Source organism: Triturus cristatus, chromosome 10, assembly GCF_964204655.1.
Source record: "Triturus cristatus chromosome 10, aTriCri1.1, whole genome shotgun sequence".
NCBI lineage: Eukaryota > Metazoa > Chordata > Amphibia > Caudata > Salamandridae > Triturus > Triturus cristatus.
The window spans coordinates 560,440,269-560,462,157 of NC_140593.1; the positions used below are offsets into that span (position 1 = coordinate 560,440,269).

Consider the following 21,889-nt stretch of genomic DNA (forward strand, 5'->3'; position numbering starts at 1 on the left):
CAATATTTGTACGAGTGGCAAAGCCCCCCAAGAAAACCAGATATAAGGTTTTATTGGCCTTATTAGGGAGAATTCAGAAGTTTTTAAAATCTGCTTAGAATGCCTTTTCCCCTATTCAAGACTGTGCAGCAGGAGGCTTAATGCTGTCTAAAGGGCTTTCACAATTTTGGCAATAATAGGGTTTTGATGGACTTGGGAATTTTTATACTCTGGTTAGATTAATTACATGGGAAACAATACAGATGCAATTTGGTAACCAAAGAATGGCTTGTGTTTATATTTCCACCAGGTAGCAAATTTCCTAAAAATTAATTATGGTATCCTGAGTGAATCAGCACATCAGATTGCCAGACAGATGGCAATTAAGGTGGTGAGTGTAGGCATATGGTACCACCTGCTGCACCTGAGCACAAAAGGGGAAAAATGTATTATGGGCAGACTTCAGAAAATTCATTCCGAGACAGGCTGTAAATTCAATATAAAAGAGTAATCTCAGCTTAGTGAGATGAGTCACAAAGTGCTGCAGAGCGCCAATTTCAAGAGAATGATTTTTTTGTCTAGATGGCTGGTGTATTATACACCATTGGGATTACATAAGATGTATCCAACAATATGTTTTAGATGTAAAAATCAGGATGCAAGTAGCTGGGTACATATATTTGTTTTGTGTAGTTATTTACAGCAATTCTGGACAGAGGTTTTTATAAGTATTACTCGATCAATGTCCATCACAATTGTTCCATCTTGTACGTTGGTTTTATTTGGTTCTTCTGGGGAGGCAAAATGCCTAAGAAAATATCAATAGTATTTTATACTCATATCTATAACAGTGGCAAGATCACTTATTTTACAGAACTGGAGAACACATATACAACCAACGATTGGTCACTGGATTAGTAAAATGTGTAGGGCATACAAATTTGAGGAGGCTTATGCAAAGAGGATTAGTGCCACTCAAAGATTTGAGGCAATATGGACAAGTTTCTCCTCCTTTTTATAGATTAATCAATTTTACTGTAATGAGATGAGTACTGTTCCTCGTAATTGCACTTCTGCACTTTATTTCAACTAGCTTTAGGTTTTTATATAACTATGGTGCTATTTGTGATGATCAATTCAAGATTTTGGAGGTTTTATGTAAGAATATTTACCAATCAGTACATTGCTATGTATTTATGCACTTTAATGGTTTTCTTCTACCTCTGCTTGATGGAATGATGTATTCTTTTTCCGACACGTTGTACGTAGGACGAATAATAATATGACATGTATATGCTCTCCTCTATATTTGTAATGAAGCTCTTGCTCTGCTCTAATAAAAAGAAGAGTATGGAAAGGTCCCCCTCGCACTCATTGTGATTGTGGAGGCCCCCCGGCCATTAATGCCCTTGGCTACTCTGAGAGGTACTGTCTGTGTCTCCCCCACCAGCATTGTGTGGGAGGCCAGAGGCCTCTCGAGAGTGGTGTGCTGAGCTTTGTGGATTCTTACCTGCAACTGAGAGAGGAACCCCACAGATCCTGTTGCTTGTTCACATTACACTAACGACCCAGGGGGTCTGTGCTCGACGCCCCTACTTCTTAAACTGGATTGGAAGGTATTGGCTGCCCTATGGAATACAACAACTGGAGCAGGGCTGCTGCCGTCCACTTGGGACCCACAGCTTGTTGGCTTTGGAGCCAGCTGGGTGCTTTTACAGAGAGGCCTGGAGGGATAGACATTGAGCTGACTTAGACCCACATGGCAGTTGCTGGACTCTCCTGAACCCTGATGGACATTGCTGTTCACTCTTCCCACGGTTGAATAATTTGGTGCCGTGGTGGGTAACACTGATAGCACTTCCTCACCCCTCCTGTTTGATTGCCCATCTGCACAGGATGTGCACCTGTGCTTGAACATCTGTGAGCTACAGAGACCAGAGACAGCTGCTCATGTTGACTTCGGAGAGACGCAATGATCCCTCCTGTGAGTGCCAGGCCAGCTGACCGGACATTGCGTGGTCCCACGTTGTGGGATTCCCCTGTCCAGTGCCTTACGTTTCTGCCTCCCATCACCCACATGGGCAGGCATAAACCCACCAAAGGTGTCTCCCACCAGAGTAGAGACATGCTGAGCTCACAGGACATTGACAACTCTACCCCAACACTTCTCTTTCCTGGGACACCACCCACAAACCGAGAGGTGGAAACCGATAAACCTGATTGAATTCTTCTTGCAATAGGAAAAACCAGCACTGCCCTGGAAATTCAAAATGACACAATGGCTCTGGACTTGAACATACTGCATGAGGACCAATGAAAACTACGCAACAGAGTGCAAGGCACAAAAGACAATCAAGGAGCTCTTGCCACAAACCTCGGCCACTACTAATGCCTTGTGGGATATCACTGAGAGAGTAGCATTCCTTGAGAAGTGGGCTGAAGATGTAAAAGGGTGAACCAGGCAAACAACTTGAGAATATTGGGCCTCCTGGAAGACTCAGAAGGCTCAGATAGTATACTTTGCATTGAAAAATGGCTTTAACTTGAGGTGTTCCCCCAGCACCTATCTCTGATGTTTGCAGTTGAGAGGGTGCATCAAGTGCCCACTATGCAGCCTCTGCCTGGAACCTCCCCACCAACCCATAGTCACTAGACCCCTCAAATATCATGACCATGACCTTATACTCCAGAGGGCTTGTGCTGAACCTCTCTATCATTTCGACAATCTAAAATCATGATCTTCCCCAATCAACATCAAAGGGCCTCTTTTTTGGGAGTAACGAGGCACCTCAGGGACCTGGCTTCAAATATGCTCTTGTCTTCTCAGCCAAACTGTAAATCATGGTCTCTGGTTGCACCCAATTCTTCACCAGCTCAGAGGATGCCTGGGATTGGATGGAAAACTGTCAGAGCTTGACCAGTCGCTGTGCCACAGCTGAATCTCCACAGAGCATCACTGACGGACTGGACAGGACGCCCCTAGAGATCCCACTGAGCGGCCACTCGGGTGATCGCTTCCACTGATATGATTAAGGATGGCAGATCTGATGCCTTGGAAAAGCAGCGCAATTCATAATCCAGCACCACCCACCTTCCCTCTTGGACTGGGGATGAGGGGGATCCAGCCTCGGTGACTAGTCTATGGGGTTCCCTGTGGTGATGCCGCAGACAGATGGCCGACAAATGTATTTAGTGCAGCACAATGAACCTAGTACTTGGCAAGGTAAGTGCAACAGCAACTGGTTAGTATACCCCTCGTAACTGACAATACCTGGTTGTCCTATCCTACAACATCCTTGGGGGGCTGCCTGGTTTTGGCCCTGGTGAGCGTACTGCAGGGGGCATAGCAATGCGCTGACCTTAGCTCCTCTCCACACAATTTCACACTGATCCTTGGAACATGCTTTGGGGTGCATCCCGGAACAACATTCAGGCACTGTCCAAGCATGGCCAAGCACCCTTCCCTGAGCAACTGCCTCAGCAAAGTTTCCATACCCTGAGTTCTTGGTTTACAAGTTCAGCGGCTTTACAGCGGTTGGTCAGTACTCCTGTTGGTAACTGACTGGGAGTTTTTTCGTGGGGTTTTTGTGTGAACACTTAGGAATCCACTATCCCAGACCGACTTGCAGTTCCATCCTTTCACATGGTGCACTATCCTACAACATGCCCATCCCTCTGAGGCTTATCTTTTTCACCTTGAATGCCACAACACTTAGTGTCATGACCCAGAGATAACTACCTTTTTGCCACCTGGAACTTCAAACGGCTGGACTCACTGCAGAAACGGCACAAAATATTGGTCCAGCTCAGGTGGTGGAGAACCCATATTAAATTCCTGTAGGAGAGCATATGACAGTCAGAAATTAACAAACCTCAATACAAATGGAGGGGGCACATGTACAGCACTGCATAATCTGCATTTGCCAGAGGCACGGCTGCATGGTTAAAAACAGCTGTACCCTACATACGAGAAGACATATGGATAGACCTCAACAGATGGTAAGTGCTGCTCTGGGAGTGGCTAGATGTCCATCCCTCCGTAATCAGCAGTGTATACTCACTAAGTGTCCACCAACATCTCTTTCTGAAGGCCGTGCCCTGTGTTCTTGCAGACTGGGTGTCCCTCTTCTGGATCCTCTGAGGGATTTCAATGCGATTCTGGATACACATCTTGATCATTTACCTCTGCTGCTCCCCAGCTGCCCTGCTGAGTCATGCCAGAGCCCTCGTTGCCTAACCGCAGGATAGGAGATTGTGGATTCCTGAGAGGGAAAAACCTAGGTGTGGGGTAATATTCATTCTACTACCGCCTCACAATCTCCATGCCAAAGTTGGACTAAATAGTCTGCTCTGTGACCCTGCAAACACAGGTATACCACACAACTGATTTTGCGAAAACCCTCTCAGATCATTACCTGCTGGAGGTGGGCTTGGAACGGAGATGGATCTCTACCCCGATCCCAACCTGGAAATTCCAGACTATTTGGCTGAAGGATCCGGCTTCTAAAGAAGAACCTAGACTGCATCATCCCCACTTCCTGATTGGGAAGCCTTCAAGTGGAAGTCTGGGCATACTGCAATAGTGCTACCATTGGTGCTAGTGGAATGATACTTAATGAGCTCAAAAAGAGGAAAGCTACTTTCACGACCTGGAACGCGCTGCTGCTAGCAATCTAGTGGGGTTAAGCCAGATAACTGAAGGATTATAGGCACAAGCTGCCTTGTTGAAGCATCTTCGATGCTTTGGCCGGACGGCCCATGCAGAAAAAGTTAATGGTGAAGGGAATAAAGTTGGTCACGTAGATCATCGCCCTGCCCCACAACACCCTATCACGACTATTAGAACTTGAGTTTAGACTGTGGTTCATACACAGAGCAGCATTAGTGAAGCCTTCCAGGACTACTAGGCCTACACATATTCTGTACTACCTGATTAGTCACTGACACTTATAATCTCTTAGACAATATTCCGATCACCTTAGTACCATGTGAGGCGGCAGTGGGCCTGGGGACCCTTATATCGGAACAAGAAATCAGATAGGCCATTTGTTCCCTAGCTCAAAATAAAACACCTGGTACTGAGGGCCCACCTACAGACTTTTATGGATCTTATGAAACTCTTTTAGTGCCCAGGCTAATTAAGTTCTATAGCACGGCCCAGGTACTTGACCAACTCCCACCCACAGCTAATAAAGCAGTGTTCACTTCCATTCCCAAGCCTGGATAAGACAAGTTGAATCAATCTTCCTAAAGGCCACTGTCCATACTGAACACTGATTACAAATTTGTCAGTAAAATATTAATGGATAGAATTCTTTCTTGGCTCCTGGTGCTTGTCCATGCAAACCAAAACAGATTTATTACATGGTGGAATACATCTCTCAACATTAGTCAATTTTTTCCAATTTTTTTGCCAAGGCCCACATTGACTGGTCCAACTCCAGCCTGGAGTGTCCTTGATCTCAAACAAGCTTTCAACAGCCTGGATAGGTCATACCTCATGCAAGTCCTCAGTGCCTTCAGCATTGGGGAACAATTGATTGACTGGATCTTCTTTATACTGCACCTATAGCCAGGGCTAAAACTGACAGATACAGCTAGGATAGCTACATCGTGGCCAAGGACACTAGGCAGGGGTGTTTGCTGTCCCCCTTTTATTTGTCCTGGCCATGATGCCCCTGGCAATATGATTCAGAGTACAGGGACCCAATTGGGGGATTCTGGGGCTATGGCAGTTCAATCTATATCTTTATATGCAGATGACATGCTCCTTTATGCCAGCGATATGGCTGCTGACCTGAGCACCAAAACTGATACTGTAGCCCAGTTTCATAGACTTCCTGGTCTGCAAGATAACCCCTCAAAGTAACAGGTCTTTCCTCTTCATGCCAAGAGTCTGGAATGACAGATTGTCCTGGAAGGGCATCCGCCACCATAAGCCCCCAATATCTTCCATTACCACATTAGTATTCACCACTCTCAGGATGACTTGCTGGATGGGAACAAAGGCTGGGCACTGAGGTCCTTGAAAGCTCAGATCGCATTCTGGACATCGCTGCCACTCACAGAACCTGGCCGAGTCACAGTTGCGAAAATGATGATGCTCCTTTGTATATTGTGATATTTCGCAAACCTCCCTATGTTAATACCATTGCTGTATTTTTAGCAAATGGACCCCATCATGGTTTCCCTTATTTGAGGTAGTGGTCGGTGCAGCATAGCCCTAGCCAAACTAAGACTGCCACCAAACAGAGGAGGCCTGGTGCACCTGACACCCATGGTTATTTCTTGCAGACCAACATTAGTGGGTGACCTACTGGATAGAGAGGTACTACCTGAATGAGACCTCGTTGACTGGTGAGCAGATTCACAATGGCAATCTCAAAGACATTCATTTCCTGGGCTCAAACCCCCATAGGAGCTCCCAGAATTGGTCCAGGCAGGGGTTCTAACATTGCAGCATTGTCTGCAGTACACACATTTGACGTTCCCGTATGCCCTTTCACTCCCACAAAGGGGCCTACCTACCAGTACTGGACTGCTGAGGGACAGGGGGTAACTCACTGGGAGGCAGCGGGAATCTACACCATGGAGAACCGTTGTGTTGACAGGGCCATTGCGAAATTCCATATCTTGTCTGACAAAAGGGGACTGAGAGGTGGTCAATTCCTCCTATATGATAAAAGTTTACATGCGCTCAATACCGGGGGTGGAATGCATATGGGACGGAACCCTGTACACACTCCGTCCTACACACATTAAATACGATTGGGAATGGACGCAAATTTTATCACGTGGCTTTATAAAGCTACCTTTGAACACACCGGAGTGTCACTTGAACCTCTTAGAGATCAATGGGAGGAATACTTTCAGCGGGCATATACTGATGCCAAATAGCAGAGTGCCCTGAAATATCCTTAAAACGTGTCCAGAAGTGCTTCCTTTAAATACAGTTTTGAGTATTACATAGAGCCTAACTTATGCAACATAATCCTTTTTAGAACATCCACAGCCTGATCTTGATGTCAATTGGACCCAGCCGACCTGCATCACATGATATGGCCTTGTTATAAATCTAACTGTTTCTGATCTGAGGTCACAGGCTGCATAGCCACTGTCACTGTTAGACGGCGCCTCAATAACATTGAGCCACTATGCTAGGTATCTACTGTAGACCCAAAAATGCCAAAGTAACAAAACAATTCACTGACCTGACGCTAGTCCTTGTTAAGATGGCGAATGCCATGAGATGGAATTCCCTGCTTTCCTGCCTGCTGTGGAAAATACATGGCACAGAGACTTGGAGTACTGGGCTGAGGCTGAAAGCTGCGGGCTCTGCAGGGAGAAGGTGCAAGACTGCGGAAATGCCCCATTGATGACTATTGGAATGTACTCATGCAGACCCTAAATGATGATACACCGTCAGAAGCCCCTGTACCTCAACTTCCCTAGACTAGTCGTTACTTTTTGGCTGTCCAAACAGCCACATCTTGGCAGTCCTATGCCAGTCACTCTCTCTGCCGCTCTGCACTACACCTGACACTTCAGGTTTTTCATTGTAGTCGTTCACATTCTTATTCTTCTGCAGGTACACTCATTGGAGGGAATGTGGGGGGAGGGGCTAAGGGGAAGGAGGGAGGATGTACAAATGGCAGCAGTTACTGTCATTGTTCACACTACTTTTGAAACTGAAGCACTACCGCTGTACAATGACACAATTGGGTCGATAACGATGAGTGTCAGAAAGCCTCCGACCTGAGGTCCGAGGATTTCTGACAATCATCATCTGTTTCACCTCCGGCCACCTAATTACAATCTAGGCGGTCAGAGTTGAAACCGGCCGGTCATTCTGGCTGGATTTTGACAGGCTCAAGGAGCCAATCGGCCAGTCGGTGACCAGCCCGTAAACCCAATTACGATGCTTGTTTTCCCAGAGGATTTCCATGCCGGACGTACCGGCATGGAAAGCCTGACGAAAAGCGAGTTTGGGGGCCCCTAGCAGGGCCCCCTTCTCCTTGTGGCCTCCGGTTGGCCTCCTATTGGTCCCTGCACCGTGTGGCAGGCACCTTGAGGTGTCCTGCCATGCGGTGCAGGGATGAACACAATCTCCCATTTCTCTATGGGATCTTGTGCTACGGCCAGTTTACAGCCATAGCACAAGCTCGCATTGAAAAATGGGAGTATGCAGTTGCATTGTAGTTGCGGTTTTGGGACTGCTGACAGGAGGTCGGTCGCTCCCAAGACCGCGACTGTGACATCGTAATAAATCCCTAAGTGGCGTATATGCTTTCTGATGTCAAGTGCGGACTTTCACAGGTTTCCCCTCTGTTTGCACGCTATTAAAAACCAATACACATTTTTAAGAAATTGTAATCCAAAGTAGATGCAGCTCTTAACTATACACTTGTAGTAATGCTAATTGTATCTATGTTAACTGTACATACTCCCCCCGAAGAGCACAGGAGCATTTTAGGGCCATTCGGTAGACCTTTTAAAGTCTTGTAAATGCTATAAAACTTCTTAAAGTTACTGAGCATTATTTTAAAGTTTATTATAAATAAAAGCCTTATATCCTGTACTTAAAAGAATAAAAGTGCTGAAACAAGTGCTGTCTAAGCAAGAATTCTACCCCACAGCACGTTCCAAGAATAAGCCAAAATTGATGGACTTCACCACCCTCCGGCAGTCAAAGCAGAGATACTTGGCAATTCCGTGAGTTTGCAATAGTACCATGTTCTTGTGTTTCTATGGACTACAGCAATACTTGACAAATGAATTGCCTAACTGTCTTTCAGCCATGCAGGCCTAAGAGGAGTGACCTTACACTATACTTAAAAACATTCAGGTGGACAGGTGGACTTTATGACAGGACTTCCTGGCAAGCCAGTGCCTCTTATTTGGCTTGTAGGTTAGTGGCAAGTACGTGGAACTCCGCAAAGTGACAAAAAAACTCTGCAGCACTAATCTGAGTTCCGCAAGCCACAGAGTATGATATGTTGGACAGTTTGTGCTGATTTTTAGCGCTGGGTGTTTGTCCCAAATGGCACCACGCACAGCGCAAGAGGGGCTGCTTCTTTCTGCCACTCGATTAGAAGTTCTACTCGAGCTGCAGCTTCCTCAACACGAATGGAAGGTTTCTCATCGCGAGTGGTAGCGACAATCCACGGCCGCCTGGTTGAGAAATCTTGCTGGGAAGTGGTCTAGCATTGGATTTTCCTCACTCGCACTCACCAACTTAATGTTTGTGAGCAAGGAAAAAACTTAAGCAGACTTTTTGGGAATGCCACGTGCTCCGCGGAGTGCCTTGGGCCAGACTGGGCGTATCGGGCACTGGGCGTTTCCCCGGTGGGCTTCCAGGTTGGGGGCCAGTTTTGGGCCCCCCCGGAGGCCGTTTTTGTTACCGGGGTCTGGCAATTTTGGCACCCTGCAACAAAATCGTCCGAAACCGGCCGTAGCAAACAGCTCGGCTACAACCCCCCCCCCCCCCCCCTTCTACCGGGGGCCAAGCTAGCAGTTTGCCTGGGCTGGTTTTGGATCCCAGTCCATCCCTGGGAGTGCGGAAAACTCTGCGAACAGAGCGGAGTTCACCGCCCAGGCCTGTTCCTTACATGTGACTGACTCCTAAATTTATCATCCTATCAGATAAACAGGCCTATGGGAAATGTTCTTGATTTTCTTGTAGGCCAGTCCGCCTCTGGAAAAACATGAAAAATTTCACAGAAGGCCAGACACACTGAAGGTCAGAAGGGCTGAGTGTGGGATAATCAGATGGGTTGTGCTCTAGTCCTACCATCCGTTCAGAGGCTTTGGTCTGTCATAAAAGTTCCCTGTACAGCTTTCCCTCTGGACATCTGGGTGACAGTGGCACACATGCCAAACCTACCCGCAGGAGCTGCAAGCTCAGCATATCCAGAGGGCTTGTGAGAGACAAACCTTTTTTTTATCACCAATTGTAACATCAGAAGCTCTTACACTGCATCCAGACCTCACACCATCTCCACCGGCACACACCATGGTATCCAGGACAGTCTGACCCCACCAGTTGGGCTGAGAGCAGATGGAATGTTCAACCACTGGAAGCAAAGCCTCTTGAAGCTTGTCAGGATAGTTGCCATAGGCTGAAAGAGAAAAAATAACAGTGGCGCTTGACACATCTGGCACAAGCAAATAACAAGCAACTTCAATGATGTGACAGGTAAAAGGTCTGACTTTATGTTCATAGATAAAAGCTTCTATATGCCCAGCACAAATATGTGTAAGAGGGAAATGTTGTAAAGGAATTATTTAGAAAGAGCAGTGTTTCTAAGAATTTTGCAGGACCAGAAACCTGTGTCTTGTTAATAGTTGTGATGAGAGAGATATATATTTTATAATTCTAATTAAGACAGTGGTTTTCAAAAATATTTACTGTATTTATAGTTTGGCAGAAAAGAGAGAACTCCTAGTCTGGGTCATAGCTGAAATTCTCCAATATGGGGAGCAAGTACTAAAGGGCTTACTTAGCGTCCGGTGGCTGGTCAGACTGGTCAGTGGAGGGATTTACTCTGCTGTCCTTGTGGAAGTCTGACTGCCATATTTAGAGATAACCTTTCAAGAAGTGTGTATCTTCACCATCAACACTATATTCAGCTTTCCCAGGGCCACCTCTATTTACAATTACCAACATCAGACACTTTAGTCCTTAATGGACAAAAGGTCCTTCTGCAAGCTCCTTATAACAGCATTCAAATTCATAAATAGCACTGCCATCTATCAATCTTGCCCAGACTAAAAACAACCACATCCCTACCCACATCCTCTACTCCAAACTCAACAGATCCACGCAATTTCCATCTCCTCCTGGGCCAGCTCACAGGTGAGATCACTTTCCTTTGGCTCATCTCCACTGGACTTCTTTCCCTCTTGAATTGAAATCCCTCCCACTTGAGCACCTTCAAGATACCCCTCAAAAAACACATTCCCCTTCGTGAGTGCATCCCTATCACCAATATAGTCGAAAGACAACTTAATATGGGCAACATACAGCATGATCACTCAAAGGACTTCCATGAAACAGGTGTATTGTCTCGCATTATTTTACTGTCCACCCGTCCCTTCATTTTCTGATGTTTGCTACCAAACACTTCATCTACCAAAGTATCATATTTGATGTTATCTCAGCAGAGTGTTCCTTTTGAGATACGCACGTTCTCTGTCAAAGAGCAAATATTTAATAACACTTACGACTGGTCGTTCCCCATCCACTAACATAGCAGGGAAAACCATTGGACAACTTGCTGTTCTTAGCCGGTAATGCAGCTAGTGCAACAAAGCCGTTACTATAAGCAGGGGAGCTCATATGCAGCAAGGCAATGTCAAACCTGAAAAACAGAGCAGCACAATCAACAAATTAATTGTGGAATGCTGGCAGGTTATCATCATAACTAGACAAATATTGTCAAAGCCAATAGGTCTGGCATTGGCTGCCAGCCTTCTGACAATTCTTGTTTTGTCATGGTTTTTGCAAAACTTTATCGTTTTAGTGTATCCCGACTCATCAATTTAAAACAAAATCATTTGCAACAGGCATAAAAATCTTCTATTGGTCTCAAAAAAATAACTCATTGCCATAGTACTCCCTGCCACTGATGGGAGCTACTTTTTTTGGATGTGTTCCTTGTGAAAGGGCAGCATGCCATGGCTCGTAATGAAGTCAGCCAATGGCACATGTGGGCTGGTACACTGCCCCTTAATGCATTCTGGAGTGGGTGATGCCAAACACAGACTAATGGATGACATCTGGCTGAAAACCCTGTAAGTAACTACATTATACACATAATTTTAGTAAAATCAAATGGTCTTGGCTAACATAGACCTAAAAAAGTCACTCAGTCTGGCATTGGCTCCAAGCCTCTAGAAAAAAAGGAGGAAAGAGAAAGAAAGAAAGAAAGAAAGAAAGAAAGAAAGAAAGAAAGAAAGAAAGAAAGAAAGATAGAAAGAAAGAGAGCTCATATTCAGCAAGGAAATGCCATACCTGAAAATCAGAGCAGTGCAATCAACAAATTCACTGTGGTATCCAGGCAGATTTTCATCATAACTAGACAAACATTGTCAAAGCCAATAGGTCTGGCTTTAGCCACCAGCTTTGACAATTCCTTTTTTGTTTTGTCATGGTTTTTGCAAAGCTTTATTGTTTGGGTTTATGCCGGCCCTCGTCAATCTGAAAACAAAAAATCATTTGCAACAGGCAAAAAGTTTTTGGGTCTAAAACAAAACACAAATTATCATAGTACTCCTTGGCACTGACTGGAAGTACTTTGTGGATGTGTTCCCTGTGAAAGGGCAGCATAACCTAACATGTAATGGCTGAAGGGGGCTGATACACTGCCCCTCAATGCGGGAGTGGGTGACGTCAAACACAGATTAACGGAGGACATCTGGCTGACAACTCTGTAAGTAACTATGTTATACACATAATTTTGGTAAAATGAAAAGGTCTTGGCTAACATAGACCTAAAAATGTCAATCAGTCTAGCATTGTCTGAAAGCCTCTAGAAAAAAAGAAAGAAAGTGAGAGAGAAAGAAATAAAGAAAGAGAGCGAGGGAGGGAGAAAGAAAGAAAAGTAAAAGAAGCAAAAATGAAATAATGAATGGTTGCATGAAAGAAAGATAAAGAAAGAAAAAGAATAAAGGAAGAACAAAGAAAAAACAAATAAAGCAAAATAGAAAGAGCAAAGGAAAAACAAAGGAAAGAAAAAGGAAAGAAAGACAAAGGTGAAAGAAAAGAAAAAGAAAGAAAGGAGATAGAGGATGATTATTTAATATAGAAAGCCACTAAGAGCCCGATTACGATGAGGGTTGTTTCAGTTTCGAACGACGCATCACTATGCAGGCAGTTGAAGCGGTCAGAGACCGGCACGTAATCTCAATGGACGGAGTTTCCGCCGCTGGGATTACGATGTCGGTTTCCAACAGGCTATCTATGTCAGGCTTTCCAACATGGAAAGCTTGTTGGAAAGCAACAATGGGGGCCCCTAGCAGGGCCCTCTTCACCATGCCGCCTCCGGTTGGGGGCCGATGGGGCACCTATGGTGCCCCCTGTGTATCCCTGCACCGTGTCACTGTGCCTGCCAGACGGTGCAGGGTTTCACACAAACTCTCATTTCTCTGAAAGTTTGTGCTAAGGGCGGTTTACGGTTGCAGCACAAGCCCTCATAGGAAAATGGGAGTTTGCGACGCACCATGTGCAGTCGCATTGTAATTAGGTATGGGGAACCACGGACCAATGGTCGGGCGGTTCCCATACTGATACGTGTGTCCGCCCAACATCGTAATAAGGCCCTATATGTAAGTGCATTATACATATTTTAGTGAAATGAAAAGGTCTTGGCTAACGCTAGATCTCAAGGAAAAAGAATGCCAATAGTAATCTCTGGTCTCTTTGAAAATGTATAGTAATAATAATAGAATAAAGGAACTACTGATTCAATGATAAGTGGAGTATCCATTGACAAAGCCAATAGTCCTGGTATTATATGCTAATGTGCAAGGTGATTGAATGAAGTTTTCCTTACACACTATACAAGAACACACGTTCATTTCAATTAGGGACATGCAGTTTCTTGGAATTTGTCGTGGCAAATTTGAGGAGTAGTGCAATGAACATTTCTTTTTACTTTATGGGCTTTCAACTGAGGATGAGTGGGAACCAGCAGGCTGTTTATATGGTGGATGTATTCCAGTGTGGGCTCTGTAGGTTCTTTTTACAGGCTGTGGAAGAAGGGTGATAGCGGCCAGGAGAGGCAGTTGAATTATTTGGGGTTCATTTGTCCAGATAAGGGGGGGGAGTACAACTTAGTAGATGTTTATCATAGGATTGGCGGATGCTATAAACCTAAAATCCTTTTATCAATTTCCAAGAGCTTTTCAACAAGTTCAACAACATTGCCAAAAACCAACACATACAACCCCACCAAGCAGCAATCTACACTCATATCCCTTTCTCATGGACTCCTATTGCAAGCAGCCAAACAGAACAACCTGTAGGCCAGGGCCCTAGAGAAATGTGTACTACCAGCTTGAAAATATGTTTTTAGGATGGGGATTGAAAATTATGTATTGTTTTAAATATTACCATGCATATGCAAAATGTTTACTAAGCCTAATGTACAAAGCTTTTTTATGGCCATAAAGTCCAGTCGAAATGTACAAAGTTTTCTTTGTGAGTTGGAAAAGTTTTTTCAACACACAAACTAGCCTTTGCCACTCATTGCAAATCTCAAATAGGAGGGGCACCCCCCTCCATTTTGTGAGTCGCCATGAAATGCATTTTGAGACTGAAAAGCCATTGATCAATTGTTGAATTTTAGTTGGTTACTGATTTGCAATGAGAAGCTGTCAGCATGGGACAGATTCCCCTTTGGAAATCAAGGCAAAGGGCCGCGGCGGAATGAGACAGTGGTATAGAGGACCACTGCTTGTTCTCCCAGATGTCATTCCTTCGAACAAAGTTGATTTGGAAGTAATGTGAATGTAGGAAAGGAAGTGTGCCGTCCCTGGAAGCCTACTGAAAAGAAGATAGCGGGTAGGTGAAGAAGAGCTTCTTTATTCAGATCCAGTCAGTCAGCTTCCCCGGCAGCAACTGCCAATCCCGACCGCTCCACGTTCCCTCCACGGAACCTTCATTCCAGGTTCCGTGCAGAGAACCCGAACGCGGTAAGAACCCCAACACACCCCCCTTCCTTCACAAAAAACACAAACCCCACATTACATGAAAACAAATGTAAACTCACATGTAAACGCAAAAATCACCAAATACAGAAAGTCAAAATCTAACATAATCCTGTAATTTAACATCTAACATAATCCTGTAATTTAACAGGAGATGACCTGGTCCTGGCAGGAAGAAACCTAGTTCTCAAAGGACTCTGTTGAGGAGCACGGTTGCTCTCTGAAGAGCGACCGCCATGCGTATCGATGCTGGACGGTAAAATTGTACCCTGAGTATCAGCACCAAATTTGGCTCTCACAAACTCCACTTTGGACATAGGTACCACAGAAACAGCAGACTTGTTCCAGACCTTGCCATTATCCAGAACAACCACATGATCTCTCACCTTACTGACCTTAACAGGAGCAGAAAATCGAGAGAAGCCTTTACGAACAAAAACAGGTTTCTTAATCCTTACCCAATCCCCTTCACGCACAGAAGACTGCCTAGGACAACTAGAACCATACTTGGCTTGAGTGGCAGCTCTAACATCCGCCACCGCACCCAACCTCAGTGGATCTACTACCTTCCTTAGCATCCAATCCTTGTTAAGCTTAGAACCCGCAACTCTCCCCCTTAACAAGGAAAATGGAGACATTCCAGTACTACAGTGTGGGGTTGTCCTCATTGCCCACAACACGTCTGAAATCACAACCTTCCAATCAAGACCATTAACGGAGGACAACTGTAGCTGTTCCTTGATGACACGATTAAAACGCTCAACCAACCCATTGCTACGTGGATGGTAAAGAGAGGTAAGTGTGTGTTTGATGCCATGCCTGCTCAGAAAACTTTGCATCTCAGCAGATACCAACTGCGCACCATTATCTGTCACCAGTTCTTCTGGAAATCCCTCCCGAAGGAAAACCTCCATCAGAAATTTAATGATCACACCTGAGTTGATAGCATCCACAAATTTAACCTCTGGCCACTTGGACATATAGTCAATCAAAACTAGCACGTATTTGGGAGAGACCCCTAAACCACTGAATGGACCAGCCACATCAAAGGCCAATTTAAACCATGGTGTCTCCTTGACTGCAATGGGACTGACGGAGGAAGGACAAGTTACCTGAGACTTGTCACTCAGCACACACGCACCACAATCCCTAACACAATGCTCGATGGACCTATCAACACCCGGCCACCAAAAATCCTCCCTCACCCTCCGCTTCATCGCACGAATACCCAAATGACCTTCATGGGCTAAGTCTAAAACTTTCTTCCGTAAAGACAAGGGAACAACCAGCAACCCACCCCTGCGCAAAATCCCATCAACCAGAGACAACTCGTCACTAATTCTTGAGTAAGGAATCAATTCCTCAGGAATAGCAGTACTGTTGGGCCAACCCTGAATTACCAAATCAATTACCCTGCAAAGCTCCACATCTTCAGAAATGGCCAGTCTCCAATCTCCTTCAGATAGAGCAGCTCCCGTATCAGCAACAGTACTAACAGCACACACCATTTCCACAAAATCATTGGCAGGTTCACCAACACTTCCAGAAAGAGGCAGCCTAGACAAACAGTCAGCCACACAGTTCTTCACACCAGCAACATACTCCAGGCAATAATTGAACTCATTCAGTCTGTACTGCCATTTGGCAATACGAGGCGTAGCTCTACCACCACCTTTGGTGGTAAACAGGTCTACTAAAGGCTTATGGTCAGTTCTGAGAACAAAATTGTTATCCCACAGAAAATTACGAAAGTACTGTACACCCCACCATAACGCTAACGCTTCCTTTTCAATGGTAGAATAGGTACCTTCAGCACCACGAAGTGTTCTGGACGCAAAAGCAATGATTTCTTCCTTATTGTCCGACCTCCTCTGCATTAAAACAGCACCTAGACCCACATTGCTGTCATCAGTGGTGACAATGCATTTGTCATTGATGTCGAAAAGTTTAAGTGGCAGTGCCTGTACTATAGCCTCCTTGAGTAACCTAAAATCAGATGCACATTGCTCAGACCAGGTATACTTCACGTTTTTCTTAAGAAGACTGTGCAAACATACAGTTCTGTCTGAAAAATTGGGTACAAACTTAGCATAATATTCAACTAGCCCCAGAAAAGAACGTAGCTGGTCTTTATTCTTGGGTTCAGGTGCCTCCTTAATGGCATCAAGTAACTTCATTTTTGGTTCTACACCCTTAGCGGAGATATGGTGACCAAGGTAATCTACTCCATCTTGCAGAAATCTGCATTTGTCCCTTCTTAACGTCAGACCACTAGATTTGACTATGTCCAACACCTGCTTAACTCTGACATCGTGCTCCTGTATGGTCCTCCCGTGAATAAGAATGTCGTCCTGGAAAAACACCACCCCCACAGTGTTCCTGAATAAATTTCCCATGAGACGTTGGAACACTGCGCAAGCTGATGCCAACCCGAACGGCATGCGTAAATATCGGAAAGCTCCATCGGGAGTCACGAATGACGTGAGGTGTCTGGAGTCCTTGCACAATTCGACTTGGTGGTACGCAGAAGATATGTCAAGAGAAGTAAAATACCTTGCACCCTCCAAAGTCGACAACATCTCATTGATGTTGGGAAGAGGTTGTCGATCAACCCAGATGCACGCGTTCAGATCGCGCAAGTCCACACACATCCTAAGGGACTTGTCGGCCTTGCGGGCTAAAACAATGGGTGACAACCATTCAGACCCTTCAATCGCTTCAATCACCCCCAATGCGCACAACCGTTCTAATTCCCGCCTCAATTCACCACGCATACTGAGTGGTACTTTTCGTACTTTGTGCGCCACAGCCGTTACACCATCTTTGAGAACAATGCGGTGTTGAAATCCCTTGAGTTTGCCCAATTTTCCACTAAAAACCTCAGGATAACCTTTAATCCAATCACTCTCAACGCACACATCGGACGTGACAGTGTGTACTAAAGGAACTTCCGAAAGACTAGCATAGTATTGCCTAGCCTCCCGTTTGGATAGCACCATGTCAGCATGATTTGGATCCAGGATGATTCCAAGCTCGCCTTGTTCATGCCATCCTAACAAATTCTCACCTTCCTTCACTATAAATACAGTACAGAAAATGCACTCGCCCTTGAATTCCAACTTACACTTGAATTTGCCCATTACCTCCACCCTTTTACCACCATACGCAAAAATTCTTATACTGGAATGGACTACTGGAATATCACCCAAACTCTCAAAATCCCTGACATTAATCAGAGTAAAAGGGGAACCGGAATCAGCAAGAAACTTTGTGCCGTTCCCATTCACATTTATAACGCACACTGGACTTTTCCTTCTTTGACTCTCTCCGATAGAAGCTATTTCTACAACTCCTTCATCTTGTGTAGATGATGAAGATAACATTAATAATTCGTAGCGTTCATCATCTTCATACACACAGTCCTCTTCTATGGCCCTCACTGTACGAGGGGGCACCCTCTGTGGTACAGTTGCCTTGCACATCCGCGCTAAGTGTCCTTTCTTCCCGCACTTGAAACAAGTCTGATTTATGGCATAACAAAACTTGAAGTTTCCTAGATGGGAGGTGCTACCACAACGATAACACGAAGGATGTTGTTCAACTCTTGTTTTCGGAAAATTGGACACGGAAGGTGCCCGGGAAGCATTAACATTAATACTCTTGGCGGATTTAGCAGGAGCTTTTGTAGTGACCAGCTTGACTTCAGATGCAGAAGTGGTTTCGGATGTAGATGCGGGTGTATTTAACTCTTTCATGCAAAGTTGAGAATGTTCGACACTCTTTGCTAAGATAAGAGCAGTCTCAAGATCAGGATCGTCAGAGGATAGAAGTTTCTGTTGAACTTTTTTGATGCACGTACGCTCTATTAACTGATCTCGAATTATTTCATCACGAAATTCTCTGTAGTTACATTTGAGAGCCAAAGTTCTGAGAGCAGCAACAAAGTCGTCGATGGATTCACCAGGCATCTGTGCACGCTGTAAAAATTTGTGCCGTTCCAGAACTACATTGCGCTTGGGATTGAATCTTTTATCAAGAGTTTTTACCAAAGAAGCATACTCATCGACAATTAGTGCATCCCCATCTTCACCACCGCTGGTGCACGTCCACACCGACTCCAGAGGTAAGGTTTGCAAAATTGACCTTGCCTCAGCACCTACATTGTACATCAGCAAGGCCTTCTTTTTCTTGGATGTGAAAGTGTCACCATCGATTGCTTCCAAATAGGCTTCAAAAGTGGCCTTCCATGGTTGCCATAACATAGGAGGTGGACCAGGTAACTGTAAAAATGGAGGTGGAGCAGCAATGTTATCCATTGTCAATCTTGCGTGGGTGAGTTGCTGCCACTAAAATTGACACTATGCTGCAATGTCACTTTAAAAAAAAAAAAAAAAAAAATAGTACTCTAATAAAACTTCAAAGTTGTTCTATTCTGCTTAAGAATGATTACACGTGGGGGGAGGAGCCTAGCGCGCAACCAAGATGGCCGCGTAGGTGCGAGGCTCCCGAGGACCTCCGTGACCTCCTAAATAAATCCTGAAAATATCCTGTCCTAGATGAGGGGACTGTGTTGGTGAGCCCGAGCTGAGGTGTTACCCGTTTTCCGCTTCCAAATTGGACCTCGGACACCGGTGGGAGCACCGACCGAGGTTTGCGGCCTTCTCCACGCCGGCCCCCCGGATTGGAGTTGCGGGGCGATCCGGAGACAAAGTGATCAACAGCGGCGGGCAGGGCTGGGCGACTCGCGTACCCCGCACTTTCACTTTCGCTTTTGCACCCTCCTTGCTGCGTAGGCGAGGTTGGGTTGCGGGGCGGTGTGCGGTGGTGTGGCCTCGTTGGGGTGCCCTACTGGCCCGCCGGCTGTGATCCGTCCTGCGGACCTGTGGTTGCCCCCCCCCGGAGCCCGTGAACTGGTTTGTCGGCCTTTTCCGAGGTGATTGGCACGATTTGGGGACTGTAACCATGTCCACAAAGCAAGATGGCGACCGGGCAAAGGTGAAATCGACCCGCCGTGGCGCAGCCCATCAGTCCAACAGCATGGACCGCTACACCCTCCAGAAGGGATCTCCCGAGGTGCCGCGTAGGTCCCCTGAGGGCCCGACTGATGCTCCTGCTCTGCCCGCGGATCTGACCCTGCGAGATGTCATGGGCGCTATCGCCGAGATGAAGGCCTCGGTGGACCAGCGCTTTGACACACTGGCGCAAAAGATTGACTCGGTCCACGTTGATGTTGCCCTGGTGAGGGTCGATTTATCCAAGACCAATGACCGGGTCGATTCTTTGGCCCACACCACCTCGGGCCTCACAGCGGACGTGGCAGCCCTCCAAAAGGAGGTGCGCCGGCTTGGCCAGGCGAGCGCCCTGATGGATCGTCGACTGGAGGATTCCGAGGGTCGGGCCCGGAGGAACAATGTCCGCATTGTCGGGGTGCCGGAGGGACGTGAGGAGGCGGCGGCGGACCTGTTTGTGGAGGACCTGATTCTCACCCATCTCCAGCCCCGGGGGCTGAGTAAATTCTTTGCGGTGGAACGTGCCCACAGGGTTCCCGGAGGAAGACCTAAGGCCGGAGCCCCTCCGAGGCCTCTCATTGCCCGGATTTTCAACTTTCGGGACAGAGACGCTATCCTGCAGACTTCTAGGCAACAAGGACCGGTCAGACTTGACAATATGGACGTAAACTTCTATCCTGATTTCACCCCAGCGGTCCAGAAGCAGAGACTGAGCTTTCTCGGAGTCAAACGTCGTCTACGGGACCTGAACCTCAGGTATGCGATGCTTTTTCCAGCTAAGTTGCGGGTGGAGGTGGATGGCCGCACACACTTTTTTGATCGTCCCGAAGCGGCCGGGGACTGGTTGGACTCCTTGCCCGGGGATCGGGGCCGGGGGGGTGGGGGGGGCGCGGTTGGAGGGGAGGGCTCGCCGGATCAGGCCTGAGGGACTAATAGTAGGCCTCGCTCTGGACAACATTGTCGTCACTTTCGACTGTTCGTTAAGTCCCCCTCCTGTGGAGGTGGTACGGGGTCTCTTGGGGGCTCTCCCTCCTCCTCTGGGGGACTAGTTAGTTTAATCATTCATGGGGCGACAGGCACACTGCACTTTGGGGGGGCTGTTTGGGCTCATGCAGGGGTGCAGGGAGGGGGGAGTTCTGTTGGGATGGGTGGGTCGGGGTGGGGTGTTGTTCGTTTTTACCGCAAGGCAAACCCTTTATTGTATTGGTGTTTTTAAGGTGCTCTCGGGGGGACGAATGATGACTTCTGTATGTGATGGGGGGTAGGGACCTGACTTTATTGTCCTGGAACGTTAACGGACTGGGGGATAGGATTAAACGAGGTGTGGTCCTGCAGTATTTGAAACGACTTTCGCCAGATGTGGTCTTTCTGCAGGAGACACACCTTATTGGTAATTCCTTTTGTGCCATGAATCGGCGTGGCTATCGCTTGGTGGCCCACTCGGGCTTCACGTCGGGCTCACGGGGGGTGGGCATCATGGTGAAGAACTCGCTCCCGTTGGAAATAGACGAGGTGCGCCATGATGAGAGGGGACGCTACACTGTCTTAGTGGGGAGAATGGAGGGTAAAGTAGTTGTCTTTGTATCAGTGTACGTCCCACCGGGGTTACAGTCTACGACTTTTGCAGACCTAGGGCGCCTCCTCCTTGGCCTTCCGGGGGGGCTTCTGGTGGTTGGGGGGGACTTCAATGCGGTGGTTTCTGGGACTGTGGATCGTCACCCCCCTAGGGACCTCCCCCGGGCGCAGGCGTGGCTGTCCGGCTTCTTAGATACACTGGGATTGGTGGACTGCTGGCGCTTAAAGCATCCCACGCAGCTGCAGTACACCTTCCACTCGGGTGCTCATGGTAGCCTCTCACGGCTTGATTATGTCCTTGTCCCTGCGGCCTATGTTGGGAGGGTAGGAGAGGTGCGCCATTTGGCGCGGGGTATTTCAGATCACTCCCCGCTCCTGTTGCACGTTGATGTCTTCCCGAGAGGGGAGGGCAGGGTAGCTCCAATCAATGCCTGGTACCTGCGCGACCCCACCATTCGCGCTGATTTGATTAAATCCTTGCAGCGGTATTTCGATGAGAATGTGGGGTCCGTCCCTTCGGCTATCTCCCTGTGGGAAGCCTTCAAGACAGTTCTTAGAGGGGAGGCCCTCTCCTTTATCTCCCATGCCCGGAGGCGCGAGCAGGAGGAGGTGACCCG

The 21,889-nt window shown here is 46.8% G+C and overlaps 1 protein-coding gene across 1 annotated transcript in view; it reads right to left on the reverse strand.

Moving 5' to 3' along the window:
• The window catches only part of LOC146789736 (elastase-1-like), a 169,988-nt gene that overhangs the window by 22,983 nt on the left and 125,116 nt on the right, over positions 1–21,889 (reverse strand). The window contains exons 5-6 of the mRNA XM_085632062.1: positions 11,203–11,339; positions 9,952–10,097 (exon numbers count right to left, since the gene is read on the reverse strand). Of these exons, the coding sequence (XP_085488188.1) occupies positions 9,952–10,097; positions 11,203–11,339 (283 nt within the window). The remainder of the gene's footprint in view (positions 1–9,951; positions 10,098–11,202; positions 11,340–21,889) is intronic.